Source organism: Carcharodon carcharias, chromosome 14 (assembly GCF_017639515.1).
Source record: "Carcharodon carcharias isolate sCarCar2 chromosome 14, sCarCar2.pri, whole genome shotgun sequence".
Classification (NCBI taxonomy): Eukaryota; Metazoa; Chordata; class Chondrichthyes; order Lamniformes; family Lamnidae; genus Carcharodon; species Carcharodon carcharias.
In genome coordinates this window covers 119,430,187-119,446,042 of record NC_054480.1, presented here as the reverse complement: position 1 = coordinate 119,446,042, position 15,856 = coordinate 119,430,187, and the positions used below count along the sequence as shown (strand labels likewise).

Sequence of the window (15,856 nt, the reverse complement as noted above, 5' to 3'; positions counted from 1 at the left end):
ACAGTTACAGGGATTACACAATAAATGGGAATATACTAAGAGGGGTAGATGAAGTGAGAGGTCTTAGCATACAAGTATACAGGTCCCTGAAGGCAGCAGTTCAAGTAGACAAGGTTGTATAGAAGGCATATGGAATGCTCTCCTTCATTGGCAGAGATATAGAATATAAAAGTAAGGATATAACGTTGGAATTGTATAAAACACTGGTGAGGCAACAACTGGAGTATTGTGTACAGTTCTGGTCACCACATTACAGAAAGGACGTAATAGCTTTGGAGAGAGTGCAGAGGAGGTTTACAAGAATGTTGCCAGGGTTTGAAAAGTGTAGCTACAAGGAGAGGTTGGATAGGTTGGGGTTATTTTCCTTAGAACAAAGAAGGCTGAGAGGTGACTTGATTGAGGTGTGCAAAATTATGAGGGGAATAGATAGAGTGGACAGGATAAAATTGTTTCCCTTGGTGGAGAATTCTAGAACCAGGGGACATAGATTCAAGATAAGTGGCAGAAGGTGTAGGGGGGACATGAGGAAGGACTTTTTTACGCAGAGGGTAGTGGGTGTCTGGAATTCGCTGCCCAAGTTGGTGGTAGAGGCAAAAACTCTAAACTCTTTTAAAAAGTGCCTGGATCTGCACCTTAAGTGCTGTAAGCTGCAGGGCTACGGGCCGGGTGCAGGAAGGTGGGGTTAGAAAGGGCACCTGGGTGTCTTCAGGCTGGCATGGACAAGATGGGCCGAATGGCCTCCTTCTGTGCTGTAACCTTTCTATGGTTTCTATTTACAAAAAAAAACCCACCTTCCTCTGCCCCACTGCACCTGACCGATTGGCGGCAGCTTTGCCCACTGGACTGCATGCTGTGCTCTCAGCTCAGGCACAGGCATTCTCCTAACCTGCACTGCAAGGCTGCACTGTTAGCTTGAACCATGGGGGAGACTGGTCCAAATCGGAATTATGACATTGCAAGGGGCTGTGAGCGCCTCCACCAGTGGCTGCTCCATGGCCTTTAGCAAGGAGATTGTACACTGTGCCCAGTTGTCCAAGGTTTGTGCCCCCCTCCCTCACCGCAAAGTTATCTCATCCAATATGAGCAGACGATCCAGTGGGAGGTTGTGGGGTGTTGTGGGTTTGGGGGGGTGGGGGGGGGGTGTTGTTGAGTATAGCGAGCTAGCTTTAAAATGATACGCTGATGTACTACAATGAGGTCCCCGACGTCAGATGGTGGGATCGCAACCGGGCTGAGTGGACAATTGCAAACTGGTTTAACGATGTCGTGATTCTGATTTTTGGCATTCTTGCCATATTATCCGTTCATGCCACTGAACATGCCCGATGCCAGCGGGCAAGGATGATTCTGCCCCTATTGTCCTACAATAAGGAAAGCATTCATTCACTTATCTCAATGAATGTCAATTATATCCATGCGTGTCCATCCATCCACGCATGGATATAATTTGTGAATATTTTCTCTGATATTTCTATATCATAAACATGTTCCAATAGGACATGATGATGACCTTTCTCGGAATATGAAACCTCGCAAATATTTGCATTATTGATAGGCAAGGCAATCCAAGGAACTCTTACCCTAGTGTTCATAAAATGAGTTCAAATTGTGATCTTGTTTTACTCTTTGTTTCATTGAAGATACTTTAACATCATCAAAGAATGTTTACACATAAAAGCAACATAATAGGGAGTTCTTATGAGATTCAGCAAATCAGTGCCAATAATGAGTGCTGAAATGTTTCCTCACATAATCATTTACTCTTTCATGAGATGCGGTTTTCACTGGCAAGGCTGGCATTTGTCGCCCATCCTTAATTGCCTTTGAACTGAATGGCTTGCTAGGCCATTTCAGCTTGCAGTTAAGGCTCAACCTCATTGTTGTTGTTCTGGAGTCACATGGTGACCATGAGACCAGGTAACCATCCCTGGGGAGGAAGGGGAAGTGAAAAGCCCAAATGCAACAGCAATCAGAGCTTCTGTAGCTACAGGAAATAAAAGAGAGACTTTCATAGAACACCTTTCACAATACCAGGACATCCCAAGCACTTTACAACCAATGGAATGCTTTTAAATTGCAGTCAGTGTTGTTACATAGGAAATGCAACAATAAGTCTGTACACAGCAAGTTCCCACAAAGAGCAATGTGATAATACACAAATAATCTGATTCAGTGATATTGGTTGAGAAATAAGTATTGGCCAGGACAATAACAACTTGCATTTATATAGCCACTGCTCCCATTTTGTGGACAGCAGTGTTAGGTAATGATTCTGCTATTGCCATTTACAGCTCTTCTAGACACAAGTTTTGTTTCATTACTTACACATCTTTTTGCACCCTCTTTTGCCTCGTGCCATCATCCCTTGATAATTTAATCACTCCTGCTTTCCACCCAATCGCAGACCTTCCTTTTTGTTCTTTCATCCCTCCCCCAACTTTTCCTGGCTCTGCACTTGCTTTAAAACATTTACAGTTCTTGATGAAAGGTTACTGAACAGATATTTTGGGCTAGACTTAGGATTACAACATCTTTGTAATTGTAACCCAATGAGTCACTGCCTTCAGAGTAGAAAGAAAGAACATTGGAAGAGAGAGTAAGATTAATTTCTGGCCTATACAGAGACCCACACCCCAACTACATCTGGGCTCAGTCACTCTGCTATGAAAACAATTGAAAGGTTTCAGTAATTACACTTGCCTGGTTTATCTCAACTTGCGGTACAATGGGAGAGTATTTCCGTTCTGATCTGTTGGTGATTCTTATTCCAGCCAGTTCATTAAAATGCTGTTTCCAGAAAATCTACAAAATGAGAAGAAAGGTAGGCCGACTACAGCAAGCATGAAGATTAAGGTACAGTCAAAGTTATTTCATTTTTCACGTGTTTAATATGCATTTGGGCCTGGCAGAGAGTTTGACAAGGCTAAGCATTGCTACTGGCACAGAGGCAGATTAAATGACTCTGGCCTCTCTTGGACACTGAAACAACATTATTTTCTTAAGATTCTGATGCCATCCCTGCTAATATTCTTTACTCCCTGAGTTGCTTTTCTCTATATTATAGCAGCATCTACACCTAAGAAGTATTTCGTTGGCTATGAAGTACTTTAGGAAGTCCTATATATGTGAGAAATACAATATAAATGCTAAGTTCATTCTTTCCCTGTCTTAGTCAGCCACCTAGTGGTACAGCTACTCCAGCTCTCTGTAGCTTTTTCTTCCTCTTTGCAAGGCACCTTGGGACATTCTTCTACATTAGAGATATTAGGCATGATATTCAGATCTGTAGCCCAGGTGGAGATGGCACCTCAGAAGCTAATCACCCTCCAGGGAGTGCTCTCTGCATCATTAGCCACTTCAGGCACAGCCCGCATGATGTATCATGCTGAGAAGGGCACTGACCCGGGCATCGCCTACACGCTTTGGAAGCAGCTGTAGTGGTGCTTTCATGATGTCACCCAGCCCCAGCCACTGATCTGACATCCAATTTCCAAATTTGAGGTAGCAGGACCTCATTGGACAAATTTGCTCCTCACTCATCAAAGATCAAACATTCTGTTGCAAGAGAAGCCAAGCACTAACATTAGTTAAAGGGCCAGGTACCCAACTTGGTGGAGATGATGGCTGAGCATGAAACTGTCATCAATTGTCATAAAAACCTATTTGGTTCAGTAATGCCCTTTAGGGAAGGAAATCTGCCATCCTTACCTGGTTTTGCCTACATGTGACTTCCAGATCCACAGCAATGTGGTTGATTCTTAACTGTCCTCTGAAATGACCTAGCAAGCCACTCAGTTCAAAGGCAATTAGGGATGGGCAACAAATGCTGGCCTTGCCAAGGACACCCACATCCTATGAAAAAATAAAAAAGTAAGATGTTTCTGAAATCAGAAAGGCAGAAGGGGGAGATTGGGTTGAGGAAAGGGGTGGGTTGGATCGCAATAGGTCCATGGTCACACCATCTGCAGAGAGCAGGGTGAGGGTGAGTTGGGAGTTAAGAAGGAGCAGAAGGCAGCAATATATCATCATTCTCAATGTTATAAGCAACACTGGATGCCACAGGTTTGTCACAGCCAGCCATATGATGCCAAGAGCCATCTAAGCCATAGGGCTTAGGAGAGACAGGCTACCTTGACCCCCATCAGTTCTGATTTTCTCCTTTCTATTGTGAGCCACCTTGTCCTGCAAGAGAGAAGGAAGAATGTCAGTGATGGTGTAGCACTGTATTCGGGTGATTCCCCTGTCAAAGCTGAATAGTTGTAAGTAGGCAGAGGCAGCAACAGGTGGGTATTAGGTTAGCAGCATTGGTAGGGTCGTGAGATGGGATATCTGGATATTAGGCATAGTTCCTGAGTACCAGGGGGTGCTGCTAGGTGAGTGGTAGGGGTGTGCTGTATCGAGTGGCATAGAGAGGCCAGTGCTGCGGTGGGTAGGAGATGTCATGTAAAAATGCATTCACTGACCTTGATCAGCCACGTAAGGTCAGTAGACTTCTTGTGGCACAGCTGCCAGGTTCAGGGTCCAGACGCAAGGATCAACCACCTTTGCCACCCACTAATAATCCTATCTGAGAGCAGCTCTTGAGGGCCTCCTCGCCTCCATCCCCCATCTACCTCACACACCTCCCCCTCCCTCAACCCCGCCACCCATCACCCTCCGCCCCACCCACCACCCCTTTAGAACAATGGTGTTTCTCTTTTCCATCTCCACCACTAAATCCTGCAGTGCTTGCATCCCTGGCTCTGAAGCACTGGAAGCCATTCTGTCTCCTGGTGTTTCATCTCTCTTGTTTACAATTAAAATACGATACAATAGTACATTACAAGCTGTTCGCTTGTTCTTTACAACATGAACAGAATGAATTTTAGAGTTTTCACCTGGCAAGTCACAGTTCACAAATGAGCAACAACATATAGGACCTTTAATGGTTCAAGGCACTTTACAGGTGCGTTTATCAAAATTTAACATTTAACATTGAGCCACATAAAAAGATCAGGCCCAGATTGTGCAATTAGTGGTGAGACAATGGCACTCACCGTTAACCTTGATGAAAACTACCCACAAAGATCCAGCAATCGTTCCCCTTTCCTGATGCTAGTGTGGCCAACTCCATGGAACATCACCCACAGCAATCAGTTGCAAGCCTTGATCACAACCATGCCAACTCTGGATACAAACATGTCTGACACTTTAAATAGGATGGGCGATACCTTAGCTCTGGTCTTACAGAGCCACACTAATCTGCAGCAAGCTGCTTTCCAGCAGAGCACTAGCAGTGAAGTATGGCTGACCCATAAGAGGGATGAAGGTAAAAGGACACAATGAAGTGTGAACTTCAGTCAAAGTGCACCAATTCTCACCCACTAATTCCAGTTAGTAGCTAATATGCTGCCTCATGTCTCAGTAGCTTAGTCTGCCCCTGCAAACATGCCGGTAGGGCAGTCTGTGGCGGGGGTCCTCACAGGCTTTAAAACTCATTAATTTGAGCAGCTAACCTCGTCCTTTGTTGCACCATGTTGAGCAATAGGGAAAAGATTAATAAAGCTTTGTGGTTCATCAAGGGTATGCACATGCTTGTTTGAGAAAATGTTATTTGTTGTGTTTCTGTTGTTCAGTACGTTCACATAAAATGTATGTCCTGTGTTACCCATGCTTGGTTACAGTTGGCAACTGCCTTTTCAGTTGTTTGATGATAAATGGGAAAATATGAATTGATGGGCACCACTTGGGTATGTGCAATTGATGGTTGTTTGGTTATAGGACCACATTGTGCCAGTGGGATGGGATGGGGAACCCTGGTATCCTGGATAGCAATGTGAGTGGCTGGTGCTGCTTCATCTTCCTCCTCCTGCTCAAATTCATCTGCGGGCAATATGTGCTGAGAGCCTTCTGCTTCCTGCTGCACAGTGCTGTGTAGAGCACAGAACACCTTGATCATTCTGGAAACTCCTGGTTGTCAAATACTGAAAAGTGTCTCGAGATCTATCCAGGCACCTGAAGCACATAAGAGCATAAGAACATAAGAACTAGGAGCAGGAGTCGGCAATTCAGCCCCTCGAGCTTACCCCACCATTCATTACGATCATGGCTGATCTCATTTTGGCCTCAACTCCAATTTCCCACCCTCTCCCCATAACCTTTCAACCCACTACTAATTAAAAATCTGTCCATTTCCTCCTTAAATGTATTCAGCATCCTGGCATCCACTGCACTCTGAGGTAGTGAATTCCACAGATTCAAGACCCTTTGAGAAAAGTAATTCCTCCGTATCTCTGATTTAAATCTACCACCCCTTATCCTAAAACTATGGCCTCTCGTTCTAGAATGCCCCAGAAGGGAAAACATCTGCTCCACATCTACTTTGTCTATCTCCTTTGGCATCTTATATACCTCAATTAGATCTCCTCTCATCCTTCTAAACTCTAGCGAGTATAGACCTAAACTGCTCAATCTCTTCTCATAAGACAAGCCCCGCATCTCTGGAATCAATCTAGTGAACTTCCTCTGAACTGCCTCCAGTGCAACCACATCCTTCCTCAAGTAAGAGGACCAAAACTGTGCACAGTACTCCAGGTGCGGTCTCACCAATGCCTTGTACAGTTACAACAACACTTCCCTATTTTTACACTCTATTCCTTTAGCACTAAATGCCAAAATTCCATTTGCCTTCCTTATTACCTGCTGTACCTGCATACTAGCTTTCAGCGATTCATGCACAAGGACACCCAGATCCCTCTGCACTGAAGCATTCTGAATTTCTCACCATTTAAATAATAAGGCACCTTTTTATTCCTCCGACCAAAATGGATAACCTCACACTTATCCACGTTAAACTCCATCTGCCAAATTTTGGCCTATTCACCTAACCTGTCCATATCCATTTGTAAATTTCTTATTTCTTCATTGCAACTTATTTTCCCACTTATTTTGGTGTCATCTGCAAATTTAGCTGTAGTACCTTCTACCCCTGAATCCAAGTCATTAATATAGATTGTAATTAGTTGGGGCCCAAGGACTGCACCCTGTGGCACTCCACTAGTTACAGCTTGCCATCCAGAAAAAGACACATTTACCCTGACTCTCTGCTTTCTGTTGGTTAGCCAATCCTCTATCCAAGCTAATATATTACCCTTAACTCCATGTGATCTTATCTTGTGTATTTATCTTTTGTGCGGCACCTTATCAAAGGCCTTCTGGAAGTCCAGATATACGATATCTACAGGATCCCCATTATCCACTTTGCTTGTCACATCTTCAAAGAACTTTATCCACTTTGCTTGTAACATCTTCAAAGAACTTCAGCATGCAAATCGCTTACTCAATGACACATCTGGTTATGATATGGCATACACTGTAGCACTCTTGAACTTCATTGGTTACATTTCCTATAAATGTCATCAGCCAAGGTTGAAGAGAGTATCCCTTGTCTTCTAATTCTCACCCCCTAAGTCTGCTTCCAGATCTGATGAGGTCAGGAAACTTATGCTGCTGCAGGATGTCAGGGTCATGGTAGCTCTCCAGAAATATGGGGCATGTGTGTATTTTTTATGGTTGCACACCAGCTGAACATTGGTGGGATCAAACCCCTTACAGCTCACAACTACTTCTTGTTGATCTGGGGATAACCTTTCACCACAAGTACTCTCAACAAACATTTTCCCATAGGGAGAGCAGAAAGCAGCTGTGAGCACTGAATTGAAGCCATGCAACAGCAGCGATAAATGATCAGCCTCATGAATTACCGTTCTCCTATTGCCTTGGTTGCAATGCCATGTTTCAGGAACCTGGGGGACCCTTGCATGCAGTGTTAATTTAAATGCCAGTTACAATATCACTGCAACTCAATGATTAAATATTCAAATTACCTATCCCCGCTCATTGGAGGGGCTACACACTGTCAAGAAAAGTCAATTACAGCCACAAATTACTCACGTGCATATTGAACATTTAAGGAAAACTTGTGTGTTTTTAAAGAAATACAAACAAGGACACTGGGCAAAAGATGGCCGATAATGTAAAGTGACCAATTCCTGGAAAATTCCTGTGTGGATGATACTGACAGACCTGTCCTGAGAGAACATGAAATGTCACACCTGAAAAGGTATCATGGCCTCCTTCAAGCAGAGACATTTGAAAGGGAGATAGGAAAGATATAAAAGACTGAATCTTAATCTCCTGTGGTTGCAAAGACAAAGACTGCTCACCACGTCTCAGCAACCAGCTAAAATCCATCTCCTGTTGATTTATATGTCAGGGTGTGTAAAATTGTCAGAGATGAAAGAAAGCACAGTCTGGACGCAAGACAGTTTTTTTCCCCTACAGGAATATGCAGGTAAAAATGGGTTAAAAAGCCAGCTGCAGAGCAGTGCAGAGTATGCTGGTGTGCTGTGTATGACAGCAAGAAGAAGACCAACTAGTCACCTCTGCAGTTGCAGGCAAAGGCTCTCTCTCTCTCTCTCTCTCTGTTGCTGGAGGCAAGGCCCAGCAAAAGCCACAATCAAAAAAAAAATAGGACCGCCTCTTCAGCTACCCTGCAGAACCAAGTATCCCCAAACCAACAGCAAAACTGCCAAAGTCAGCTCAACTGGAATTATTCAAATTAACAGCCGCAACGTTTCACCATCTGTGCCTCACGGACAAGCCAAGGACTGATCCGTATATCTTTTTTAACATTTATTTGGACTCTTAACTTCTCATTTCTGATCTGTATTTATGTGCGTTGCATTTTTATTATTTTCTCCAATTTTTAGTAACTAATAATTTATTCTTTCTTTGATTCAAGAAAGCCTAGTTTAATTGGCTCCTAAAACAAATAAATACATTTGGATTGGGGAATGGTATCCAAAGGGAAAGGCTTCCCTTTTAAATTAATCTTGTCGTGACCAGCCAAGGGGGTTGAATAAAGAAGGGGAGCAGCTCATTCCTCCTCACCCAAGAGCATAACGAAACTGGGGTCCCATTCAGGAAGTTAACATATTGGGGGACCTTGCCTAGGGACTGGTTGTAACAACATACACAGCTGAACATGCCCAAGTTAAACCCGGAAGTTTGTGCATTGGAATTTCCAGACACAGTGAGATATTCACTGAAATTAAGCCTTCACCCCCTCCCCCTCACCCATAAATGTGTTCAACTTTCCCTCATTAATTCTGTGAATTTAGCTGGTTTTTAACCCCTTATGTAATGAATTAAAGTAGCCAATGCCCTTGAGGTAAATCTTAGACAGAAATAGTTCATTTTCATCACTTAACTGATGTACAACAAAGTGCTCTGAGTAAACCTGTACATTCACATGATGTACTCAATAAAATTATATCTATGTTAATCAAATGTGTACAGTCTTCATTTGCTCCTAGAGCAGTAAACTGGTTCTGTGGTTCTGGCTTTCCCCAGGCTCTGTAAAGATTAATCCGTAATGCAAGCACCTGTATGAAGTGGAGAGCTTTGTGTCATGACTGGCTTCAGCATGGGAGTGTCAGAAACTGCATGTAGAAAAGAATCATTATTGTATCCTTAATTGAAAGAAATTGGTTTCCCTTTCATTGTGGAATCCCAGATCTAATAATCACGCGTATTCTTCAAATGTGTTAACACATTTGTATCTTTCCTCTGATTTAGAAACAAGCAAATGATCTGGTAAGCAGGTTAATGAAGTGTACTCCGCACTACATTCGCTGCATAAAACCAAATGAGACAAAGAGACCCAAAGACTGGGAGGAAAGCAGGTATGTTTTTATTGGTTTTATTTGGCCAGTCATTGGGAACAACTTCCTGGTCTTGTAGCCATTTTAAAATGTTCTTTTGTTCAATGCAAGGCTTTGCAGTGTTGTAAGACACTTCCATGTATGAAACTGGTTGGTAACAGAAGTGGGTATTTGCAGGGGAGCTTCACATTTTGCTGCAAAGGACATCATTTGGGCTAATGTATCTCCAGTCCTTGCTACTGGGTTGATTCTTCATATCCCCTGAAACAAACTAGCAAGGCACACAGTTGTAAAATCAGGGCAACAAGGGATGGGATAAATGTCCCACATGCTGCTGGGAATAAACATTTAAAAAACTGTTCAAAATCACACAAGCAGCAGCTTCATTGAACAAATGAACTGTTGTACAGTAATTCAATTACAAAATGGCATCCTTGAATGTGTCTGTGAAAAATTATTGCATCTTTCCCAGAACTAATCAACAGCTGAGTTAAATTCCTGGAACTCCCTTCCTATGCCTACACCTCATGGACTAGCAGTTCAAGATGGCAACTCACCACCTTCTCAAGGGCAATTAGGGAAGGGCAATAAATGTTGGCCTAGCTAGAGAGGCACATATCCCAAGAACAAATTTTAAAAATTACACTGAAGTCAAATCCCATCATTTCATTGGCTGCTTATTGTCATTTCTTGGGCTGGCAACTACAGAGAAAATTTCTGCAAATGCATTATTTCAAAACTCAAACCCACAGGACTAGGCTCCAATTTCTGTTCAGCATTGCCATATTTGTGATATTTGGTTGCAGTAATCTTCAGCTTATCAATTATGTGTTATTTTCAACAAAGTGAATACAAGTAATCAAATGACAAGTAAAAGAGGAAAATTAGCTCTTGTCATTTTTAAGAGTGTTATGCATATGTCTCTGAAACTCCAGTTTCTCACATTTAAAATTTCTTCCATGGATCAAAGCTCATGGTCTGTAGTTTCCTCCACTTTTGTGCTCAAAGGCACATGGGAGTTGGGCACAAACTAATTACATGGTTTAAAATGTCACAGACCTTTGGGCGCAAGCAAGTTACCCACATAACTACAATATGCCCAAGTCAGTTTGGTCTTTTACATCGGTCCACAAACTGATCCATATGAAGCAAGCCCACAAAACTGGCCAATATCCCCAGCAGCCACCCACCCAAACTCACAAATATGAATATCCTCCCATTGTGTTTGCTCAGCGAACTCAACATTATTGGCAGATTTTCAGGGACAACAGTAAAGTCATTGTTCTGGTCTTTTAATTACATCTTCTGAGCATAAAAATATATTTTTATGACAAAGTTTAAGTTACATTAATAATTGAAAAGCTACGCTGGTTGTGGATTCATAAAAGTGTTGTGCCTATTGTGAATGAATGAGGTTGAGTCTCGGTGGTGGTAATGCAATCTTTGCATTTTAAGACTCAAAGAAAATACAATAGCATTTCCTTGGGCCCCAGTTATTTCTGCTCATGTATGCCAATTTAAACCTATTTTAAGAACATAAGAAATAGGAGCAGGAGTAGGCCATTTGCTCCTCTAGCCTGCCCTGATATTCAATAAGATCATGTTTGATCTGATTTTGGCCATAACTCCATTTTTGTGCCAGCCCCCATAACCCTTGACTCCCTGGTCAATCAAAAATCTGTCTAACTGAACCTTGACTATATTCAAAGACCCGCCTGCTCACTGGGGAAGAGAATTCCATTCACTAACAACCTTCAGAGAGAAGAAATTCCTCTTCATCCCCAACTGAAATGGGTGACCCTTTATTTTGAAACTATGCCCCCTAGTTCTAGATTCCCCCAGGGTGGGGAAACATCCTCTCAGCAGCTACCCTGTCAAATCCCCTCAGAATCTTATATGTTTCAATAAGATCACTTTCATTCTTCAACACTCAATGAGTATAGACCCAACCAGCTCAACTTTTCCTCATAAGACAAACTCCTCAGCCTAGTGAACCTTTTCTGACTGCTTCCAGTGCAAGAATGTTCCTCCTTAAGTAAGGTGACCAAAAGTATACAGTATTCCAGGTGTGGTCTCACCAATGCTCTGTACAGTTGTAGCAAAATTACCCTATTTTTATATTCCATCCTCCTTACAATAAAAGTCAACATTCCATTTGCCATCCTATTTTATTGCTGTGCCTGCATGCTGGCTTTTTGTGCTTCATGTACAAAGACACCCATATCCCTCTCTGCCACAGCATTCTCCAGTCTCTCTCAATTTAGCTAATACACTGCCTTTCTTCTCTTCCTGCCAATGTGGACAATGTCACATTTTCCCACATTATAATCCATCTGCCAAATTTTTGTCCACTCACTTCACCTATCTATATCCCTTTGCAGACTCTTTGTATCCTTCTCACAACTTATTTTCCTCTACCCATCTACATATCATCAGAAATTTGGTTTCAATACTATCGGTCCCTTCATCCAAGTAGAGTTGAGTTTAGGTGTATGCTAAAGAGTCTGGGCTTCTTTTAGAATTGACAAATTGGGTGCAGCTTATGGTGCAACTTCTGGTTTGAGTTGTAAATAGGCAAGCAGTTACTATTTATTCACAAATGATTAATGTGCCTATGTTGTGGTCAGGAGGGTGGCGGCAATGCTGTTGTATGCTTTACAGTGAGCTTGCTACTAACCACATCACTCAGAAAGAGCAGCTCATTGTCGCTGAGCGACAAGTGAGGTCTCAAATCCATGTCTGTCACTTGTCCAATGACCAACTAGTGATTAGTCTCCTTAAGAGCAAGACCAAGATTCCTACAAATGTACGCCTGCTGATGAAAGATTGAGATTAAATCAATCCGCTGTACCACACTCTGTAGGCTGACACCTAGGCTAAGAAGGTTCGCAGTACTCCAGGAAGATGATGATTGACTAACCAACGAAGGACCTGTCACTGGAGGTTAAAGTCCTTCTCACTTGATTGCAGGTTAACCTGAAAAGCAATATCCTGTCAGGAAGGATGGTTTTCCCTGACAACCAATGCTCTATGCTGGTACACTGCATAGTTTTAACCAAGTAACCCCCATTGGATCACCCATATACATTTGGGTGTCCTTGGCCCTCACCATTTATCAGCTTGCTAGGTTATCTGGGCTTGGGTAAGGAGAGGCGTTGATGGTGTTTCCATGAGGAGCTCAACAGATACACTGTTCATGCAGATTTGTCAGTAATTCAGTTTGAACCATCTGATGAAAGAAAAAAGGTCCTTCTTTGAATGAGGTAATGATACGATTTCTGATCTCAGTTTTCATTTCCAAATCTTTCAGAGCGAAGCATCAAGTTGAGTATCTGGGACTGAAAGAAAATATCCGAGTCCGACGAGCAGGGTTTGCTTACAGGAGAGCCTTCCCAAAATTCCTACAAAGGTACCTTTCTCATTTGGACCACTCTTAGTGGCAGTTTAGGCAGAAGTGTCCCCATCAGTGTCACTCTTTGAAACAGAGCTAAAAATAAATTGTGATTTTGTTCATCATCTTTTGATCGGGTGTTTTCCTATAATGTATTGTGAAATTCTGTGGAATCCCAACCCCCTCCTCCCTTCCCTCCATATAAAGCAAGAAGGAAGACAAATTAAAACACTTGAATGAATGAGTGGAAATGCAAATACTTTTACCGATTGCTTTTCATTAAATGCGTTTCGCTCCCTGATTACTTTGGGTTTTATTTGTTACACTTGTGTCTTTTTTTTAATGGGTTTTTGTGTCAGTTAACAGCAGCTTCCTTTAAGGGTTTCACTGGAAGTTGCAGTCATGTCAACGGGGCTGAGCTGAGCTGGAGCCCCGAAAGTTGAGTTTGGGAAGTTTGAAAGTTGGTGCAGAGTTTGGGAAGTTGCAAAGCACTGAAGGATGAATGTGTTCAGACTGTCCGGAGATGTGTCCCATTTACTGGCGATTCCTCCGAGGCAAAATGTGGAAAGCTAAATCCTACGCTGGTGAGTGAGAGAAGCACAGAGGGAGAGAGACCTGAAAATTGGGCGGAACCTTTTAGGGATGCTCACGTAACCCCTGAGTTCCGGGGTACCCTGTTTGAAAAACACTGTCCTAGTAGTTTGATCATATGACCTCCTGCTTGCTTCTGTCGCACCCAGTCTTTTTGCTGCAAATAAGCAAAAATGTTCAAGGAACATTTTTTGAATGCCCTCTGATTTTTCTCCTATTTTGCTCACAGCAGTGGAAAGCACATTAATGCGCAAGGCTGCAAGAGTCTATGTGAGTGAGACTGTGACAGAGTGAGGTTGGCCTGGTGGAAGGCGAGAGAGGGAAATTTGGCCCGAGTGAGAATGTGGAACTGAGACAGAGTGGGCTGAATCTCAAAGGGCAGAAAATAAGAAAATTAAATCTAGAAGTAACACGTGATTAGCTCTGTGTTTACTACGGAAATAGCAGAATCAAGATCTAGTCAGGGGTAATTTTAACTTTTACCCCTGGATGAAAACCAGGTGATATGAGTCTTAGCCTGTTCAGTATAAACAGTGGGGTGAGTTTTATGGGTGGCGTATTGCCTGCCCCCACCCAACCCCACCTCACCCCCGATAGAAAAGCCTATCTTGAGCCCTTTGTTTTTAGGGCTGCCCCACAGCAATAATAGGCTGGGGGCAGCCTTAACAAGGTGAGAATGGGACTTCCGGCCTCAGGGACAAGAAATCCTGCCCTCAAGCTGCCAGCTAATCTGATTAACCCGCAGTTAAGTGGTCCCAGCAGAACCAGAATGCAGTAGTGGCCGCTGTTGGGACCACTAGGAAGTCCCACGAAGATGATCCATGGCTGCTGGACTTACTGCTAAGTCTAGGGCTTTTGGACAGGGAGGAATCAGGGACCCCTGCGAGGGGGGGATGGGGATGGGGGGTTGGGTCCCAGAGGCCGGGAGTAAGGAGGCACAAAGGTTGGAAGCACCTTGGAGAGGGGATGATGCTCCTGCTGGGCACAGGGGACCCACCCCTTTAAAAGGAGGTACCCTCTTTCATTCCCGCTTTTTACCCTGAGTTGGTAAAGTAGCGGAGTGGCCACTTTCCTTCTGCCTCTCCTTGCCCACCATATTATTGCAGCAGAGGAGAAAACAGGGCTTAAGTGGCCTTTAATTGGTAACCTGAGGGCCTCAGTAGGCCTAAGGATGGGTGGGTTGACTGACCCCTTACCCATCCACTGTAATATGTAGGCTGCTCGGGGTGGTCTTCAAATACATTGGTGGGGGAGGTGTGTAAAATTCCCCCAGTGTTACAGTATTGTACAAAATTTTAAGTCCAAGCTTAAAATTTTGGGATAGGTTAAGGCTTTCTTAATAAAGGTGTTAAAAGACAAAATAAAGCACTCAATGAGTAAGTTTAATAATTTCATGAAATGCAATATTTTGGTTCTTCCTTTTGTTTAAACCCTTATCTTGGACACGGGGGGTAGAATTTTGTTCGCTGAGCACCAATTCATTGATAGAAATGAAGAAAGCAGCACTGCCTGCACTGGTAAATTGACATAAGTCTGCAGACTGCAAAGTCTGCTACGCAAATGAATTTATTCTCCAAGAAGTTTGAGCTGCGAGATAAGATGGTGGATGAACACCGACTTGTGGCCAGAGCCTGTAACTGCACAGTGAGAAGAATGGGTGATATTTTCATTTCAAAAACAGAATTACCTGGAAAAACTCAGCAGGTCTGGCAGCATCGGCGGAGAAGAAAAGAGTTGACGTTTCGAGTCCTCATGACCCTTCGACAGAACTTGAGTTTGAGTCCAAGAAAGAGTTGAAATATAAATTGGTTTAAGGTGTGTGGGGGGGCGGAGAGAGAGAGAAGTGGAGGGGGGGGTGTGGTTGTAGGGACAAACAAGCAGTGATAGAAGCAGATCATCAAAAGATATCAACAACAATAGAACAAAAGAACACATAGGTGTTAAAGTTGGTGATATTATCTAAACGAATGTGCTAATTAAGAATGGATGGTAGGGCACTCAAGGTATAGCTCTAGTGGTGATGGGGAGAGCATAAAAGATTTTAAGATATTTAAAAATAATGGAAATAGGTGGGAAAAGAAAAATCTATATAATTTATTGGAAAAAAAAGGAGGGGGGAAACAGAAAGGGTGTGGGGATGGGGGAGGGAGCTCACGACCTAAAGTTGTTG

At 43.0% G+C, this 15,856-nt stretch overlaps 1 protein-coding gene across 1 annotated transcript in view; it reads left to right on the top strand.

Annotated features, from left to right (window-relative positions):
• Positions 1–15,856, top strand: part of myo1f (myosin IF) — a 173,686-nt gene that overhangs the window by 128,588 nt on the left and 29,242 nt on the right. The window contains exons 16-18 of the mRNA XM_041205394.1: positions 2,772–2,853; positions 9,619–9,725; positions 13,015–13,113. Coding sequence (XP_041061328.1) covers positions 2,772–2,853; positions 9,619–9,725; positions 13,015–13,113 — 288 coding nt within the window. The remainder of the gene's footprint in view (positions 1–2,771; positions 2,854–9,618; positions 9,726–13,014; positions 13,114–15,856) is intronic.